At 63.4% G+C, this 19,263-nt stretch overlaps 1 protein-coding gene across 3 annotated transcripts in view; it reads right to left on the reverse strand.

Annotated features, from left to right (window-relative positions):
• Positions 1–19,263, reverse strand: part of TNS1 (tensin 1) — a 236,554-nt gene that overhangs the window by 209,271 nt on the left and 8,020 nt on the right. For all 3 annotated transcript variants that reach the window (XM_067529461.1, XM_067529463.1, XM_067529459.1), the window contains exons 2-3: positions 14,774–14,888; positions 253–290 (exon numbers count right to left, since the gene is read on the reverse strand). In XM_067529461.1, coding sequence (XP_067385562.1) covers positions 253–290; positions 14,774–14,888 — 153 coding nt within the window. The remainder of the gene's footprint in view (positions 1–252; positions 291–14,773; positions 14,889–19,263) is intronic.

Raw genomic sequence — 19,263 nt, forward strand, 5'->3', positions numbered from 1 at the left:
CGCTCAGGGCAGGCGGGAGGAGCTTTACTCTCCCTTCTGTGGCAGGGATTTTGTAACCGGACGCTGCCGACCTGGCAGGACCCTGGGCCGTCACCTCCATGGACTAACCGGGCTCCGGCTAAAGAACGCGCAGGGGTGAACCCGGGGAGCGGAGAGCGCACTCCTTTGCGGGGCAGAGCGGCTTCACCCCAGCTGCTGGCGGGGAGCCGAGAAACGGGGGAACCCCCACTTTGCAGAAAGACGGCTCCTTACCTTGGCTTCGCATCTCCGGTGACAGGACAGCTTGCACCCTGAGAGAGACAGAGAGAGAAAAAAAAGGGGGGGTTTCAATAGCGAGGTCACCTCCCCGGATCGGAGCACCGGAACCAGGCCGGCTTACCGGGGACAGCCCCAAGACAGAAACACCCACCGAGCCAAACGCTCCGGGCTGCCGCGCCAAGTCCTGCGGAAAACACGCGCCCAGGCCGGGGCGGGGCGGGGAGGGGAGCTCGGCGGCTGGCCCCTCGCCAAAGAGAGCCTCACACGGCACAGGTACGGCCGAGCGCGCCGGCCCACTGCAGCCAGGGAAATACTGCGCGCATTGTGCTGAGCTGCCTGCCGCGCTGTCAGTGCCTGCCCGGGGGCTGGAGATTTGCTGGCCTACCCCTTTTTCTTCCCCCCCCCTCCCGCCGCCCCCCCTTTCTCTTTCTTTCCACAGTACACATGGCCCAGCCCTCCCGCCCGCTCCGGGAGTCATGTTCCCGGCAGTTCACTGGAGCAGGAATGTAAAAACTCTGGTCCCGGTTCCCCCCCGCCAGGACCCCCACATGGCGGGGGGGGGGAAACGGGTACACTTTACCGGGACCCGGAGGCCCTGGGGGGCCTGGCCCAGGCTGCAACCCCCATGGGTATGTGCGTGGGAGGGGGCCCGTGTTACAAGTTTGTACTGGCCATAAAAAATTATGCTTGGGCCCTGTTCGCCCCCCGCCCCGCCCTGCTTCTCCTTCGGGGCGGCTCAGAGATCCACGCTCCCTGCCCCAGATTATGAAACAAAACGGGCGCCCGTTTCGGGGCCCAGATCTCAGCCTCTGCTGAGCCAGGCAGGGCCGAGGAGGGGTCGAGCAGAAAGGGGGGGGGGTCCCCTCCCAGTGCCCTGAGCTGCGGGAGGTTCAGCTGCAGTCTAGAGTGACGTGGGCGGGGGGCTGCCCGTGCGCCGTTTGCCGGGCATCTGCTTTAGCCCAGCCGGCCCGGCCCTCTGGCATGGCGGAGCAGGAGGGCTGGGGTCCGATCCCGCGGTCGCTTGCAGGCCTCTCCTCAGGCCTGGGCCGCTGGCGCCCCAAAATGGCAACCAAACTTGGCTCAGTGGCCAGCTGCAGCAGAAGGTCCGGGGCTGGGCTAGCGGGGGGGGGCTGTGGATTGGGACTGCGCTGGCAGAGCTGGGGGCGTGAGCCCAGGCGCGGCAGAGCAAGGGGGGGGGGCCGTGGGTCACGATGGAGGGGACTCCGTGGGGCTGGGGAAAGGGGAGCCAGGGCGGGCCTAGCGGGACGAGCAGGCTGGTATCAGCAGCGCGGCACGGAGGGAAGTGTGGCCATGGCCCGTCCTGGGCCCCTCGCTAGCCCCCGCTACGAGTCCCCCCTCTTACCAGCAGTGAATTCAGCCGGGATTCAAGGGAGGCCCCTGGCCTGGAGGGCGCAGTGCTCCTTTCCCCTTGGGAACGCGGACCTGGGGGATTAAACAGCGCCCGGGGGGGGGGACCACTCCCCCCGCAGCCTCAGCTGGGGGACATAAACCCGGGTTGGATAGACCCATGCCAGCTGGGGCGGGCGTCCCTGCCCCACCCCCTCTGCCCATCTCAGGACGGGACCCTCCACCTTCTTGACAACCGTCACGGGCCAGAAAACAGCATTTCCCCGGGTGCCAGGCACCCCACCGCCCCCACCAAGCCGCCAGCCGGGCCAGAGGAGCCGGGCGCTGCCCTGCGACGGGCTGGGGCGTAACGGGGCGACGTCGCTGCGGTACCAGACGAGGCCCTGGCTGGAGAATGCACCTGTGACATCCCAGGGGCTGCAGCAATACAAGGGGCCAGACGGGGCCGTTTCCCTGTGGGGAAGCCCTCCCGGCAGCTTGGCTCTCCAGCCGCTCACTTCGGAGAACCCAGAGAATCAACGTGCGCCCTCTTCGGACCTCGCTCCTCGGGGCCCTGCCTGACAGCTTCCTATGGGGACGCCGGTGCCCAGTCCCACTTCAGGGGCGCCAGAGACAGGTCGGACAGCCCCACCTGCAATCACCCACCCTGCGGGGATCCGGCTGATGTTCTCCTTTGCCCCTTGTCCCTTGTTTAACCATCCTCCCCACGTCCGCCAGCCTTCGGCTCACCCCTCGTGCTCGGCTCGCCCCAGCTGCACGCAGCCCTCCCCGGCGGAGCACCGACCTGGCCTAGTCCCTGTCCGATGGGACCCTGCGGCCAGACGAGGCGGTGCCAGAAGGAACCGTTCCACCCCATGCAATGCATTTGGCTAGCAAGACCCCCGCCACCCCGCCAGCCTGCACGCTGCGGACCCGGCAGGTGAGATGTTCAGAGCCAGATGGATTTAGCCACACGTCTGCTGTGCAAATCCGTCGCTTCTTCCTCGCCCCCTCTCTCGGGACTGGGTGCGTGGCTGCCTTCCTCCAGCTGCCCGGGGATCTCCTCACCCAGTCACACCCCGGTTCCCTTCTCCCACTGCAGGGCCAGCGACTGAGACGCACCACTCCCCCTTTAAATAATCACAGGCAGGGAAGGGACATATCTCTGTTCCTTAGCACGCCCCTCACTGCCGGGCCAATCCCAGCACTGCCCGGTGCTCTTTCAGAGAAGCCGTGGGTCCCTTCTGTGGCTCCCAACTTCCCATCACCATAGCATCTGGGCTGGGATCCTCCGTACAGACATGCAGGCAGCATGGCTGGCGGCTCGAGCATTGGACTGGCGCTCAGGAGACCTGGGTTTGCTGCCCTGCCCTGCCTGACCTTAGGCAAACCACTTTCCCGCTCTGTGCCTCAGTTTCCCCCTTTTACAGATATAAATGAGCCTGACCTCCTTTGAGAGCAACAGCTGAAAAGTGCAGGGTAAGTTACATACTATTGCATTAGCTCAAAAAAAAAACAAAAAACCCGCCATTGTTTTAAGCCCCCCCTCCCTGGTCTCCCTTTAGCTGCAGGGTTGATTTGACGTGCAACAAACGAAGCAACCTGCAAATGGAAACAAGCGACCAGCAATGCTACGACTTCGAAGTTTGACACGATTTCTCCAGTCAGCACCAAGAGTCAGAGTCCCCTTCCCAGGCTTCCATTACCCAAACCGATCTGACACCCAGAGACCGGCTGACAATCCCAGGTCTCTTTTTCCCAGCCCTGAGGCTGCGTAATTTACCTTTCCTTTTTTTTTTTTCTCTCTCTCTCCCCAGCATGGCTCTCAGCTAGAAAGCGTGAAACCAGCTGGGGCGGATTCCCTGGCGTTCCTCGCTCCACGGCGCTGCTGCAGTGTTTGCACAAAGGGCCCTTTGCAGAGCCGCCCTCACCTGCAGGGAGGTTGTCTCAGACCCGCTGCCAGGCCGATCGGCGTGGGGGCAGCCCCAGTAAAATCAAGCACGCGTTTCCAGGATCGGGGCCTACCATTTTGGATCCTCAGCGGGTGACGCTTTGGCCCGACGGAGGTCGACGGCGAACCTCCCCGTCGGCCCTTCGCCCTGCCGAGCCAGCGCAGCCGCCGGAGAGCTGGGTCGGGGCATCGCCACGTTGACACTTACGTTCCGACCGCCGAAGCAGGAAGGTGCGACCGGTGGGAAGCCCCTCCGATCGCTTGAGCGGGCGCCCGGAGCCCGCCCCGCAGCGCCGCTTCGAGACAGATCTGCCCAGCCGGGCTCAGCTCCGATCCATCCCGCCACGCCATCCCGGGGGGCCCTTTCTGGCCACATCAGGCAGCGAACGTCCCTTTAAACAACGCATGTTCTGTCCCTGCGGCCCAGCCCTTTAACGCCACTGCCCGGCCCGGACACCGGGGCCCTCGGTGCAGGGCAGGCGTGCTGCCCAGGGTACGCGCAGGCACCAGCTGGAGTAAAGCTAACGGCTGGGGCAGGGGGTGGTATTTAAAGGGGTTTCCTCTCTCCTCAGCCCCCCCACCTAACCCCTCCCTGGGGGTGGGGGGGAAGTGGAATGCTCCATATTATCCCACTCTTCTCCCCCGCTACACACCCTCGCCCTGCTTGGGCACAGACCTCCGTCACTGGCCACAGCGCTTCTAGAGGGAGGAAGGGCTCCAGGACTCCTGGGTTCTCTCCCCAGCTCTGACTCCGATTCCATTGGTGGCCTTGGGCAAGTCACTTAACTGTTCCCTGCCTCAGTTTCCCCAGATGTAAAATGTAAAGCTCCTCCCAAGAGCCCATTCTCCCATGCCCTGGCCAGAGCCAGCTGGCTATCACCGGGCTCTCTCCCTTGGATCAGACGGCTGATCTGCCCAGTCAAAGAGCACAAAGCAGGCGGCGGGGGGGCTGGACCCGACAGTTCAGCTGCCCAGATGCAGCTGGGCCCCCAGGCGTGCGGAGTTCAACACGCCCGTCGCACTCACGCGTGGGCCTGCTCGCCCCCAAACACACCCACTGCGTGTGCCTAGGCACACACCTCTCACACGCACGTGTGCTCACGCCCACGGCTGGGCCCGCACCGACGCCAGCTGCAAACCCCTCCACACCCCCGGAGCAATGAGACATCCCCAGACTAAGAGAACATTAACTATCACATCCCGTCTTCTCCCCCCTCCCCACCACCAACGCCCTCCCTGTCTGAGCAGGGCTCCGAGGAGAAAGCCTGGCTGACAGCGGGGGGGGCCAGACGCCATGGGTGAGGAGAGGAGAAAGAAACCTACCCGCTCCCGTGGTCCTTCGGTCACATCTGCCCTCTGGGGCAGGGGAGAAGGGCAGGCGGAGAGGATAGGGAGAGGGGCTGATAGAGACTGATCCTGCGTGGACGTCAGTAGGGGCAGGATTGGGTCCCTGGAGCGCGCCCCGCGACCAGCAGCTAGACCCACTGCACTCCCAGGGCACCCGGCAGCTGGGTAAAACACCCACGCAAGGGGCCAGGCCTCTGCTGGCACAAGCCAGCCCCGTGCCATCACGCCCAGTTCTGATTTACCGCCCGCAGGGCAAACTCCGGGCCCTGGGCTCCCAGCCCTGCCCTGAGCGGCCTGGTGCCGGCATTTCTGAACCCTGCTGCAGATGCCCGCACCGCGCTGCCCGCCAGTCCTTGGCAAGTCCCCAGCAAAGCCCCCGGCCAGGTAAAGTGCAGCTCCCCGCGCCAGCGGTTTGCACTGGAGTTTGCAGCCCTGCCAGAAACAGCATCTGTTCCTTTGATACAACACAGCCATTGTTCCCGGCGGGCAGAGGCGGGGGGGGGGGCCTGGTCCGTGTTGGGCAGGATACGTTACCTTGGCTTTTCACGCCCAGGGAGACCGGCCGGACCAGGCGCTAGTGCAGGACTTGGAACTCCTGGGTTCTCGGCCCCGCTCTGCCACTGCCCGGCTGGGTGCAGTAACGCAGCCCGCCGCGGCCTCAGTTTCCCCCTCGGGAGTGAAGAGCGCCCGAGGCGGTGAAGCACGTCCAAGAAGGGCAGCAGACCACAAGCTGCTCAGACAAGGGAGGGGTCCCCCCTGGGAGCAGCCGAAGAACCTCTGAGGACCAGGAAATTCAGGATGCAAATTCCATGCAACCAAGGAATAAAGCAGTCCCTGCAACACCTGCCTGGCCCTGCCCCCTCCGAAGGAGACTCGCCTCTGGCTTTTGGGGGGGGCTTTTAACCCCATCCCTGCCAGAGCCCGTGGGAAGTGGCAAGAATAAAGGCCAGGAGGGAAGGATTTTGCCCTGTGTCCTTGGAGTCTGGGACTGGGAAAATGGCCCGTCCTTCTCCTGGGACCGGCACCTGGGTGTGTCATAGGAACAGGCCGACCGGACCAGCCCCAGCTCCAGCTAGCCCTGCATCCCACCCCTGACAGCGGCTGGTATCAGAGGTTCACAGGGACCAGGTGGGAACCCGGCAGTCGCGGACGAGGGATAATCTCCCTCCGTCCTGGGTCTCTCCTGCTCTCTACCACAGATCTGCTCCAGCCCTGAAGCACCAGGCTTCAGATCCCCTCCAGAACTGCCAGCAGCAGCAGCGACGCTCCCTGCGTCTTCTTTATGTCCATGTCAATGGCCAGTCCTGCTTTGAATCTTCCCGCGCTCCTGTCCCCATCGAGTTCCCGTGGCAGCGCGTCCCCAGGCTGATTTCGCACCATTTCCCTTCGGCTGCTTCCGAGCCGACCACCTCGTAATGTCACTGACAGGCCAGAGTCCGCTCTGAAAACGCAGGGGGAACGGCGCACGGTTTCACTCCTGTTCGCCCTCCCAGCCACTCCACTCCCGTATCACCCCTCCGCATTGGTAACTGAGATCTGGAGGTAACCACGGTGCCATTGCTGATGGGGCAGGGGGTGGGGAGATCCCAGCTGGACGCACACATCCTCGGGGAATTTTACTGCTGGTTTTTCATTCCCGGAAATCTGGTTCCTTGTTTCAAGACAGCTAAACAGAATCAGCTCACTCCAACACAGGGCTTTTCAGCCACACATCTCCCAGCACTTTACAAAAGAGAGGAGTATCATTATGCCAGTTTGACAGCTGGGGAAACTGAGGCACAGAGCATAGGCCATGACTCGCCCAAAGACAGCCAGTGCCAGACCCACGGACAGAACCCAGCTCTTCTGAGCGGCAGGCCAGTCTCCACTGGATCACACAGTATAACCAGAGCCGCAGAGACTCTTCCGGCCTCTACTGTATTTCAGCCTGTATCTGCCCGACGAGTATTGACGACGGCTGAGCTTGGAAAAGGCCAGAGCCCCCCAGAACCCAGACGGACCGATGCTTTTCAGAACCTCCTCCAGACGCATGGAACCGCCTGAGCTGCAGGGTCAGAAATCTTGCAGAGAGACGCTTTCTGCTGAGATTTCTAGAAATCCCTTGGACCGGCAAGTGCAGAAGGGGAAATCTGTGTGTGTGTGAGCGCGCATGCGGGTCAGTCGTTCTATCTAAGCAGATTCATTGGTCCCCAAGCCAGGCCAACACTCCCCAAAGCACTTTCTACCCTACCATAACAAAGCAGCGTCTGCAAGGGTCATCCGTGCACTCCTGAGCAAACCTACAACAGCTACACAATGCACCTCCAGCAGCCACCCTACAACAAGTGCAACGAGTACAACAAGTGCAACCCTGCAACAACAAACCGCCCCAGACCCACAAGGGCGGCACGCAAACTTTCAGGGCGGAAGGAAGCAGATTTGCCTTTGAACTTCCCCGGGGGCGGCTGTTATGAGCAAGAGCGAGGATTTTCTATTATGCAATGCAGACCGTTCTCTCACAGCCCCTTTCAGCTGGCCACAGGGGCACCAATCCTCTGATTAGACAGGGGAAGAGATTGGGGAGGGACCCCCCTGATCCCAAAGAGATTCGAACTCAGCCCTGCTAGCTGCCAGGGCTCCGGGGCTCTCCTCCCTGGGGTTATTTCCTGATGCAGCATCGCAGCAGGGAACACAGGAAGCCGGCATTGTTGCAACCTAAATAAGCTTTTCCTTCTCGGCAGAGCCATCGGAAAATGAGCACAGAGCAGCGGTGCACCTGACCGCCCTGATAACAGGGACTTGGCCGGGCCGAGGAGCTCGCGGCTCGCTGCCCGGTGACTTCACCTCTCCGCAGATCCGGATCTGCTGGGCTTGAACTGCACCAGGGTCTGCCACGGCCAGCTCATATCCTCCCCTCCGTGCACATGTTCCTCCGCCTCGATACACATGCCTCCGGCGGCATGTGTGAGAGAGAACATCCTTCTCTAATGAAGCCCCCTCCAGCATCCCATTTCCCGACCGATCAGACACTCTACTCATGTATAAAGCACTGCACTCCCCGCCGAAATGCAGCCACCTCTAAGGTGGAGCAGAGCCGCAGTTAAACAGCCACACACAACACAACAGTTTACATCAGGAAGCACAGAACGCCTGCTCCAGTAGAAAGAACAGAAGGAATTTAAGTCATGAACAAAAAGCATACTGAGATCGCTACTGATCACAAGGTGTAAAGGCCTGGATATTACCCAAAGGGCAACTCTTCGCCCCCTGGCATTATACGGGCAGGGCCCAAGACTAATTTTTTCGGGCCCAGTACAAACTTGTAACACGGGCCGCCTCCCACACACATCCCACAATCCCTCATCCTATACAGACAATCTCATGAGTCATGAACATTTTCTTCCTCCTGGTAATGGGGGTTGCAGCCTGGGCCGGGCCCCCCAGGGCCTCCGGGCCCCAGTAAAGTGTACCCTTCTCCCCCCCATGTGGGGGCCCTGTATATGGGACCTTGCACTGACTCAGAAAGGGAAGGGACCCCCTACCCAATGGATAACTAGGGGACCTCCACCAGCATCGTTTAGAAAGCTCAAGCGAGATCCACACGCCACCGTGCCAGGTGTTGGACATCCACATAGTAAGGCAAAGCCCCTGCCCTAAAGGGAATTCATCGCCTCGGTAGGGAGGATGCGATCCCCGTTTTCCAGACAGGCAAGGAGAGACTAAGGGACTGGCCCAAGAGTCTGCAGCAGAGCCAGGAACGTAGCCCCGATCTCCTGAGTCCCACTCCAGTGCCTTCTCCACCAGGCCGTCACTGCAGAGTGGCCCTTCATTTTTAATTCTTGTCCTGGGTTTCTCCCTCCCCGGGACCCGCACTTGCTGATCCCCGGCTCCTTCTCCTGCCCAAGAGAGCCGGGAAAGCACCAGCGAAAAGGCTGCCGGCCAATCATGGGCCTCGTGGAGTTTCCCTGCTGCAGCCAGGGGGACGGGAGATCATAGAATCATAGAATCATAGAATATTAGAGTTGGAAGGGACCTCAGGAGGTCATCTAGTCCAACCCCCTGCTCAAAGCAGGACTAACCTCTGCTATATCATCCCAACCAGGACTTTGTCAAGCCGCAGCTTAAAAACCTCTAAGGATGGAGATTCCACCACCTCCCTAGGTAACCCATTCCAGTGTTTCACCACCCTCCTAGTAAAAAACTTTTTCCTAATGTCCAACCTAGACCTCCCTCCCTGCAACTTGAGACCGTTGCTCCTTGTTCTGTCATCTGCCACCACCGAGAACAGCCTAGCCCCATCCTCCCTAGAACCCCCTTTCAGGTAGTTAAAGGCCGCTATCAAATCCCCCCTCACTCTTCTCTTTTGCAGACTAAACAAGCCCAGTTCCCTCAGCCTCTCCTCATAAGTCCTGTGCTCCAGCCCCCTAATCATTTTTGTTTTTTTTTTTTCAGCCCCCTGGCTGAACTCCTGCCTTCTGGCTGGGGGCAGGGGGCGCTGCTGGCGGAGCAGCCAGGACCCACCATGCTCGAGGAGGGGCAGGACTTCAAAACTCAGGGCCTCCCGGTTTGCCCTGCACTGAGCAGGCCACGCAACACGTCTTCGCTGCCGGGCCACGTCCTTCAGCGTGCGCGGACAGTCGCTCGTCTGCACTGGCGTTTCGCCCGGGAGCGTGGGACAGGCCGCGAGTCGGTTGTAAGTGTGAAACCGTGAATGTCAAACGGAGCCCAGGAGCAGCCAAGAGTTTCCTTTAACGATGCCGGGATCTGCCGGCCTTGCTGGCGCGGGCGTCACATTTCTTATGAGCTGATGGACTCGATTGTAAAAACGATATTCGCAGCCCCTCGAGCCAAAAAGGTCCCGGACCAGGGAAGCTAGCGCAAGAAATGCAGACGTGAACAGCGCCATCTACTGGTGGAAGAGCAGTACCAGGTTCTTGTTCAATATTTGCATATTCTCGCCCCACAGCATCATGGGAGAAGAGGACAAACCATTCTCACGGCTTGTGCCAGCTATGTCAAATTGAGAGGCGGGTGAACAGGTGACTGAGCCTGGGGTTTATATGCGGCCATTGTCTGGGGCTGGGGGATAACAGGTAAAACGTAGTCACCACAACCTGCAACGTCCTGCGCAGAGGTTTCAAGTGGTGCTGTAGACAGGAGCAGATTGAGGAGCCAATGGTAAGCAAGCTGGCCACTCACCTACTTACTTTAGAGATCTGCTTGTTCATTTTATCATTTCCCTGAATTTATAGATTCCCCTTCATGGGGGATCTCTTTGGATGAGGGCACCAGGGAGTATGTATGGGTGAGGGGTCGGGTGACAATGTTAGTCCAAAGATGGGGGGAAACCCAAGAACTCCCCCAAGAAAAGCACTGCACCGCTGACCTCTGGCTAGTTCTAGCAATAAACGCTCCCCTCCCGCTGCACCAGGGGAGAATAACTGTCCCCCTTGGGGAAAGTGAGGCAAGCAGGCAGACGACGCGCCCACGCCTACAGGGCGAGTCCAGGGGCTCTTCTTGTCCTGCCTTCCAACGGTTCACCTTCCAAACCCACCCTGCTTCCCAGTGCGCTGGGGGACACTCGCCGGGGACCCCCCACAACCCGCCACTCGGCTCTGATAGACAAACAGATCACTAAACCAGATTCCATTTGTGTGGGAGACACACACCACAAAACCCAGGTGTGAGCACCCCCTGCTGGCACTCAGCATGCCGGGGCCCCAGTCCTGCCACGGGTCTTTGGGTGGGGTCTAACGGGGGAGTGGGGTGATGCAGGGCGAGGAGCAGGGTCGGCAAGGGCCCTGCAATATCCCAGATGACATCGACCACGGGGCCGCCGCCCACCCCTGGGAGTCAGACTCCTGCAGCCGTCCTGGCTTCTGCTGCCTGGGGGCGGGGGCCGTGCCAGGCCCCTGTCTCCCTTCCTCGCCCCGTCACTGCTGTGATCTGCCCCCATCCGTACGCCGGCTCGGCGGGTCAGTTCGGGCCAGCTGCCCCTGCCCCTCGCCCCAGTGGGCGGCTCTGCTGCCGGCGGGACGGCGTCCCTCCATGCTGGCGCCGGATCCCAGCTGCTCGCTTAGCTGGCGGGTGCTGGCTCAGGAGGGGCGGCGGGCACGCCCTGCAATCAGGGCCCCCACATGGTGGTGGAGGGGGGAAGGTATACTTTACCGGGGCCCGGCCCAGGCTGCAACCCCCACGACCCTCACCTCCCCCGGTCCTGCGAGCTCCGGGGAGGCGTCTATGCGACCCACGCGCAGGGGGGCAGGAGCGCCCCTCTCTCCGGCCAGCTGGCACAGGGCCACAGCCCCTGAGTCTTCAAATTCAATCCCCCGCCCCACGGCAGGTGTCCCACCAGACAAGGTGAGGCTGCGTCGGGCACCGGAGAGCCGCGGACAAAGCCAAGAGAACCGAGGGGGGACCAAACGGTCAGTGGGAGCCGGGGGGACGGAGTTAAAACACCGGGCGGGGGCTGATTCCCCAGCTGGCATTGCAAAGGGTGAGAGGCGCTGGGCAGGGAGCGGCAGCTGGTCTGAGCTCCGTGATCCGAGGGAGACAGCAGCCAGCGGGGCAAAGCCAGGCCTCCCCGGCCGGCTGAAGGCAGGGCTCAGCACCGGGCAGCCCTCCCAGCTCCGGGCGCCCGGGAAGCCAGGGACCGCCCCAAGCCAGCCGGCAGGGCCCGGGGTCCTGACGCTCTGCCCGGGCGAGGCAGGAGGACGGATGGTAAGTGAGCCCAGGAGTGAAAACAAGTTGGAGTCCTTCACACACACCCCCCCCGAGGGTGCGGCTGGGTTGTGGGTCCCAGACACCGGGCAGTGAGCCCCTGGTAGCGGGGAGGGGGAGATGATGCCAGGATGAAGAGGTGGGGGGGAAACTGAGGCATTGTCGCAGCACAAAGAGCGGCGGGGAGGGGGCAAGGGGAGAAGCGATTGTGGGAAGGGTCTCAGGGTGGGCAATGAAACGGTCTCCCCCGCCCTGCAGACAGACGCCAGGGCGGCACGGGCAGACCTGGCAAGAAATGGTGCCGTGTGCGGTGCCAGCCTGAATGATCCCATGGTTGCTCTCCTTGGGGGAAGAAGCTGGCACCGGATGTTAGGGGCATCCCTAGACAGCCAGACGAAGCGGCCACGAGTTACAGCAGCCGCCAGGGCTGCTCTAAGTTGCTCTGGTACAAGAGAGGGACCAGCTGAGCCCAGACACCAGGGGCAGGGCCCGGCCCCGGGGAACGGCTGATGTCGAGTCCCCTGCGTGGATAACAAGCCAGGGGCATGCCCTGCCGTGCCGTGCCATGCCATGGAGCAACTGAACTGCCGGCACCCGTCAGCGGAAGAAAGGGCAGGGCTGAGCAGCACCTGGCACTGCCGTGCCACGGACCCCGGAGAGCCAGCTGCCAAGCCGTGCCCGGAGCGACTATAGCTCATGGCTCCCCGACGGCGCCCGCCGCTGGCTGCGTTAACAAGTCAACGGGGCTGGGTTCTCCCACGCAGCTCGGCAGAAGGTGCAAAGCGGGCACTGCCCCAGGAGGGCACCGGGATGGGTGGGGGGGGTGACAGACTCGCTCTTCCCATGAGAGCGGCCTCCTGCACCAGTTTCCCCCCCCAGAATCATCCCTTGGGGGAGGGTGCCGTGCGGGGAACTCTGCCTGGCCAGTTTATGGGATCAGGATCACCCCCCGGGTCGTCAGGTTTTGCAGCGGGCAGCACCCCGGCCTCCCATTGCCCTGCCCCAAGGACCAGGCCTGGCATGGTGCCATCACCCCACTCCCTGACATGACCAGGGTGAGAGTCTCTCTGGGGCCACGGTTGGGCCTCGGGTGGGCTGCCCTACTCGATGCCCCACGGCTAGTTCTGCCCCACCCCTTCCTGCCTGACCAGGCCCCTCGCCCAGCCCCCATACCTCCCCTCCGGCTCAGCAAGGCACCCGGCCCCGAGCCAACGAACCGCCTCCACCCCCCGCAGCGTGGGGCAGAGCCGGCCAGGGTGCCCAGAGCTGAGCGGGGCTGGGGGGGGAGGAGAACAATTGTACCAGGGGGTCCACACCGGGCCAGGCGCAGGCCTGTCTGTGTTACTGGGCCCTGGGCCACCCCAGTGCCCGGTGAAGGCTGGGCATGGCCAGGAGGACTCTTAGGGGCTGAGCATCTGGGAAGATCCCTGGGGGGGGTGTCCCAGCCCAGCACGCCATGCATGGTCCCCTCCTGCCCTGGAACCCCCCCTTTATCCAGCCCTGGCCAGCAAGCTGCACCCACGGCTCTCCCCATGCAAAGGCCTGGGGCGCCATCCTGTGGCCAGCCCCGAGAACTGCAAGGGCACCACACACCAGAGGACAGACTCAGAAAGGTTCCCAGGCACAGGCGGGGTGAAGCGCCAGGAAAGACCAGGCTGACCCACGGCACGAGCAAACCTTGCGCCGGAGAAGAGTCGGCACGGCTCGCGCCAAGGGAAATCACGCCTCACCAATCTACTGGAATTCTGTGCGGGAGGGGTCGACAAACAGCTGGACAAGAGCAAGCGTGCCTGGACGTTCAGACAGCTTTCCACTAGGTCCCTCCCAAAGACTTGTAAGGGAATGAAGTGGCCGTGGGAGAAGAGGGAAAGGCCCCCTCCTGGGTCGGTCACCGGTTAAAGGGTAGGACTAAACGGTCAGTTTTCATAGTGGAGAGAGGTACATGGCAGGGTCCCCCCAGGAATCTGTCCTGGGAGCAGGGGCCGTTCAACACATTTCAGAAATGATCTGGGAAAGGAGCTAACGAGCAGACTGGCCACGTCTGCGGAAGATACAAAATGATTCAGGGTAGTTCAGTCCAAAGCAGGCTGCGAAGCGTTGCCAAGGGATCTCACCGCACTGGGTGACCGGGCAACACAATGGAACCTCCACATCGATAAGTGCAAAGTAACCCACGTTGGCAAAATAATCCCAGCTATGGACACGCAAGGGCAGGGTCTGAGTTAGCTGTTACCAGCCAAGAACGAGATCTTGGAGGGTGCCCACGGGTAGTTCTCGGAAAACTTCAGCTCAAACAGGATAGCTGTGCGTCAGGAAGTGCGAGGAAAGGGATAGAAAATAAGACAGAAAAGACCGTAACCTGTGGAACTCACTGCCAGAGGATGTTGTGAAGGCCGAAAGCGTAACTGGGTTCGGGTTCCTGGAGAATGGGTCCATCAACGGCTGGTAGCCAAGATGGGCCGGGATCACTCCAGAAGTCAGGCCTGGGCGATGGGGCGGCTTACTCCAGAATTGCCCTGTTCTTTACACTCCCCCGGGAGCTCCGGCCCCAGCTGGGCGAGACGGCCCAGGGCCTGGCCCAGCCTGGCAGCTCTACTGTATCCACACTCGGGTAACTTTGGTGCCATCCAAGGTGAGGATGGCAACGCCCAGGCTGGCTCCTGGCGCCAGGGGAGGGCAGGCCGCTGGTCAGGCTAGAGCAGCGGTTTTCCAAACGTTTTGGCTCGAGGGCCACGAATATCATCTTTACAACCCCGAAGGGCCACCAGTCCATCAACTCCTGAACAAAGGTACTGACCCTGCACCAGCGAGGCCGGCAAACCACGGCATCTTTACAGGAAACAGCTGGATGCTTCTGCAGCCAGCGGGAGGGGAGCCCCCACGGGTCACTTTTGGCCCCCGGGCCACAGGTCAGGAACCCGTGGGTTAGACGCTCCCAGCATGCAGCAGTGACACGGGGCCCCAGGGGAGTTTGGTGCCGGTGGCAGGAGACGGGCAGCTTTGGACTCTGATGTCCCGTGGGGGGGGCTCGCTCCAGTTCTTAGCCCCCCTGATCCCACCACCAGCCGGGCTGGCGTCCATGGGGAACTGGGCTGAGACCCCCCCACAGCTCATCTCACATGCCGCTCAAGTCCCCTCCCGGGGGCGGTGGAGCCAGCCCCGCGCACTCACCTTGGCAGGTGCTGCCCTCCCGCGTGATGGCCTGGCCGCAGATCCCGCATGGCTTCGCCCGCTTGAAGCTCTTCACCTTGAACGTGTGGGACGAGGGAGCCTCCAGGTCCTCAGGCTGTGGGGGGGACAGAGAGGAGAGGAGAGGGGTCAGTCACCTGGGGTGGGGCTCCAACATGCCGAGCCCCACACCCCATTCCCCCCCACTGCTCCAGCCCTGGGACCACCGCTGTGCCGCTAACAGCGACGGACTGAACACCACGACCATCGGCGTCTCAGCCCTCCGCCTAGCCTCCGCCACTGCCTCAGTCAGCAGCCCCAGGCACGTCCCTTCACTGCCCCGTGCCTCAGTTTCCCCTCTGATTGGCTCCCATCCCTGCAGGACAAACGCAGCCCCTCAGCGGGTGCAAAGTGGGGCAGCTGCACCGGGGGCAGTGGAAGATGCTGACTTGCACCCGCTGGACACGACCCTTGCCCAGGTGACCCCCAGGTGGGGGGGACTGGATTGGCCCCGGGGATTAAGAAAAAGGCAGCAGCGGGGTAGGAAGGACTCGCTTGTTTATGCAACACAATTCACCTATGGAACTCACTGCTACAGGAGGCAAAGATCACAGGCCAAACCCTGAGCGGGGGTGAACGGGCACGGCGCTAGTTTTGGGGCACCGCTCTGTCATCCAGCCGCACCCTTCCCCCAGCTCCTCCAGCCTGCCGGGCAAGCAGCAGAGCGTGGGGCAGGGCCACCCAGGGGCAGGGCCTAGAAATCGAGAGGGGCCCCTTTAAAACTTGAGTGGCGTTTGCTGCGTCCCACGTTCCTGAAGTTCCCGGACGCCGGCTGCCTCTCCCCTCTGTAAGCCACCCAAGCGGCCGGACTGCAGCCCCGGCTCCCAGGGTCAGCGACCGTCGGAGGAAACCAAGGCCCCAAGTTTTCCAACTCCACAGGGCAGGGCCGATGTCTGAACCCCCCACCCTTCCTGTGTGTCCGGCGGAAGCCTGCCTGCCCTCCAGCCAGCCTGGGTCCCCCCCCCTGTACCTACTGCAACGCCAAGCCCTGGCCACACAGTGCCCCCCGAAAGAGCTGGGGAGGACGCCCCCTGCATTCACTCCGGCCCAGCGGAGGACTAATGGCATGATTCCCCCCCTGGCCCCTGAAACCTTCCTGTGGGTGGCTAGAAACCCAGGCCAGGCATGGAACAGCTGGGACAGATTTCGGCCCATCTGGGCGGAGGCCAGGCCGGGCCCCCGGGGAGCCGGCAGCTTGCGCTGGCCTGCCTGCCACAAGTCACAGCCGGGAGCATTTGCGTTTTTCCACCAGGCGTTCGTCTGTTGTGTGGGCGCCTTTGCCCGGCTGGTGGGGAGGGGGCAATCCGACCCCTCCCCCGGCCGGCACCCAGACGCCCCAGTGACAGACAGCATGCGCCAGGGGTTCCCAACCTTTCCGGCTGGCGGGTAGCAGGTATAACTTTTACTCCCCTGGAGGGCTGCCCGTCTCTGCCAGCAGCTCCCGCCCCACCCACCCCAACCAGAGGGCAGGAGTTCAGCGAGATCTCCCCTCCCTCGGGCTGCACCAGCGTCCTGTAGCCCTGTGCGCTTCGCCCGGGTCCCTCGGCAGTGGCTTCCCTCTGCAGTAGGGGGACGGGAGATCAGTGCTATGCAGCTCCAGCGTGGGGAGGGCAGGGAGTCCCCTTGGCTGGGCCCCGGTCTTGAAACCCCCATGGGCTCACTGCCGACCCGCAGCCCCTGCTACCCCAGCCTCTAAACCGCCTTATGACAAGCCCAAGCCACGCTCTGCTGTGAGTAACTGGGAACGAGATGGGACCCCCCCAGCCAAGGGAGAATCGGACCCCAACGCCCCCAGGTGGGAAGCAGGAGCCCCACCTCCCCCGCCGCCCGTCCCAGCCCCTCGGCTGCCCCCTGCCAGACAGGCTGCGCTCATCAGCATGCCGGTCCCTTTGCCTCGCCAGAGCCGACGCCGTGCCTGACGCAGAACAGGGGCTGGGAACCTGACGCTGGCACTGGGTGTCCGGCCGGGCCAGGGCTGCGGCTCATCTGCATTCAGACCCCACCTCGCCCCGGGCCCAGGCAGGGGCTCCGGGGGCAGCTGGCTCTCAACACCGGGCTGTTTCTGTCGGAGCCCAGAGCCCGAGCATCATTTTTTCGGGCCCAGGACAAACTTGTAACCCGGGTCCGCTACCACACACACCCATGTGGGGGCCCCGTCGGAGCATCCCTGGGGGCCCAGCATGCTGGGAGGCGGGGGCGCAGGGGGGACCGTGGGACTGCCCCAGCCTCCCCTGCACCTGTGGCCCTGCCCCACAGCGTCGTCCTTTGGATCAGGCCGGGCCAGCACCCATCAGGCCAGATCGAGCTCCCCGCACCCACTGGGATGCTAACTGGGTGGTTTCGGAGTCGCCCAGCCATCTCCTCCCCCTGGGGTCAGCCTGCTTCCGGTCCCAGGAGCTGCCCTCGGGGATCAGAGCCCCCAGCCCCCGGCCAGCATCTAACGGCAACGCGGGCGGTTTATTGAAACATCGCCAAGGCCGGCTTCGCTGGCGCCAACGGCAGGTGGGCAGGGCTCTCCCCTGGCTCTCCGGAGACACCCAGCTCCCAGGCCCTGCTTCGAAGCGAGCTGGGACTTGAACCTTGGTGCCCCCCGGCCCCGCTGAGTGCCCGGCTCTGGACGGTAAGGGGCTGAGGTCTCTCGCTTAGCACACAAACGAACGGCAAAACCTCAGCGACGGTCACAAGGTGGAAATCTTGGTTCCCGGCCAGGCCGAGCCCAGGTATCCACCCTGGGGACTGACCCGGGCCAGCCCCACATCCCAGGCCCGGCTAACCACGCTAGGGACTGAGCCAGGCCAGGCCGCTCCCGGCTGCCCGCCCTGAGGACCGAGGCTGGCTGCGTGGTGACCAGATGCGTCTGCAAAGGGCCCCTGCTCGCAGCGAGAGGCTGGAGAACGCGGCGGGGCTGTTTATTTAAGCCGGGCCTGAAGAATGAGGCATTGTCAGAGCAATAAATCCTGCGTCTGGATCCCAGGCTCCTCCATCCTCCTCCCGCCTTCCTCCAGCCGCCCCGCGGCTGCCCTGCAGACAAACGGGGAGTGGTGCACCCAGGCCACCGAGCCAGCAGCCACGGGCTGAGCCATGGAGCGTCTGCACAGAGCCGACGCCGGCCCCGGCCACGCTGCCAGGCAGCTCCAGCGCCGGGCAACGAGACACCGAGCTCCGGCTGCCCTCGCACCTCCACCCCGGGGTGCAGGCCCCCTGCTGCTCCCCAGCACAGGGCGCATGGGGGGGAGGTCCACTCAGGCTGTGGGTGGCAGAGGGCCCCTCCCCGCCACTGCAGAGCAACACTCCCCAGATTGGGCATCCCTCCCCCCACCCGCGTCCTCCCTGTGAGACGCTGCGATGCCCGGTCGTTCCCCAAGAGACGAGGCCGCCCTAGGCCAGGTCCCGCCAGCGCGCCTGGCTCCGGGCTCGGTGCCCAGGGGGTGAACACGGCCAGTCGCCTCGGCCCGCCAGCCGGACCCCGGCACAGAGCGAGGGGGGGGTTGCATTTCACGGGGCCATCTGAACACCCGCGGTATCTCCAGCCAACCGGGGAGACAGGGCAGATCACACAGCCCAGCCACGCCTGTGCGCCCTGCCCTGCGAGGCAGCTCTGACTATCTGGGGGGCCAGGGGAACAGGGGCTGGAAGTAACCTGGCTCTCTTACGCAGACCGGGGGAGGTGGGGTGTTACAATCCACCCCCCTCCTTCTCCACGGCACCCCTGGAGCTCGGGTCAGCCATGAGGCGCTGGGCCGGGGACGTGACCCCTCCAGGCCGCTCGGCTCCTGTCCCCTCTCATCCCCCCCGGCTCTAACGAAGGCCAGCTGCTCACAGCCACGTCCCAAACCCTGACCTCCGACCCCGGCGGCCTTTCCCGGGGACCCAAAGGGGGCTTGGCCCCAGAGGCCGGCCAGGTGGAGATGCCTCTGGGCGCCCCCCAGCTGGGTCCTGTGAGCGACCGACAGACGGACAGAGCCGGGAGACGGTGCGGGGGGGGGGGGGGGGTGTTAATCTGCAGAGCAGCCTGGCCACCCAGAGTCGTCCCCCCCCCCCCCCCAGCTTGGGAAGATGGAGTGATTAAACCAAAGGAAATCCACCCATGCCTGACCGCCGATGCCCCGATTAGATGGGTAAGGGCAGCCCGCACCAGGCCAAGACCCCACGCAGGTGGGCATTGGCGCGGGGGAAGCAGAGGGGGCGGCTGCCCCACATCGGGGCTGGGAACCGCGGAGCCCAGCTGGGGCTCAGATCCGTTCCTAGCAATGAGAGGGGGGCGTGGCGGGGCCAAGGCGCCTGGGTCTCCGTGAGACCAGCTGGCTGAGGGGAAGCCGAGTCACCGCGATGAGTTCTGCATTCGGGTCCCAGGTTGCTGGGGCCCGTCTGTCTCCTGCGCTCACCGGCTGCCCCGACCGGGCGGGACGCCAGGGCGATGGGCTGGGCAGGCA

This window comes from Emydura macquarii, unplaced genomic scaffold (genome assembly GCF_026122565.2).
Source record: "Emydura macquarii macquarii isolate MOO-44397 ecotype Brisbane River unplaced genomic scaffold, CSIRO-AGI_Emac_v2 contig_2988, whole genome shotgun sequence".
Classification (NCBI taxonomy): domain Eukaryota; kingdom Metazoa; phylum Chordata; order Testudines; family Chelidae; genus Emydura; species Emydura macquarii.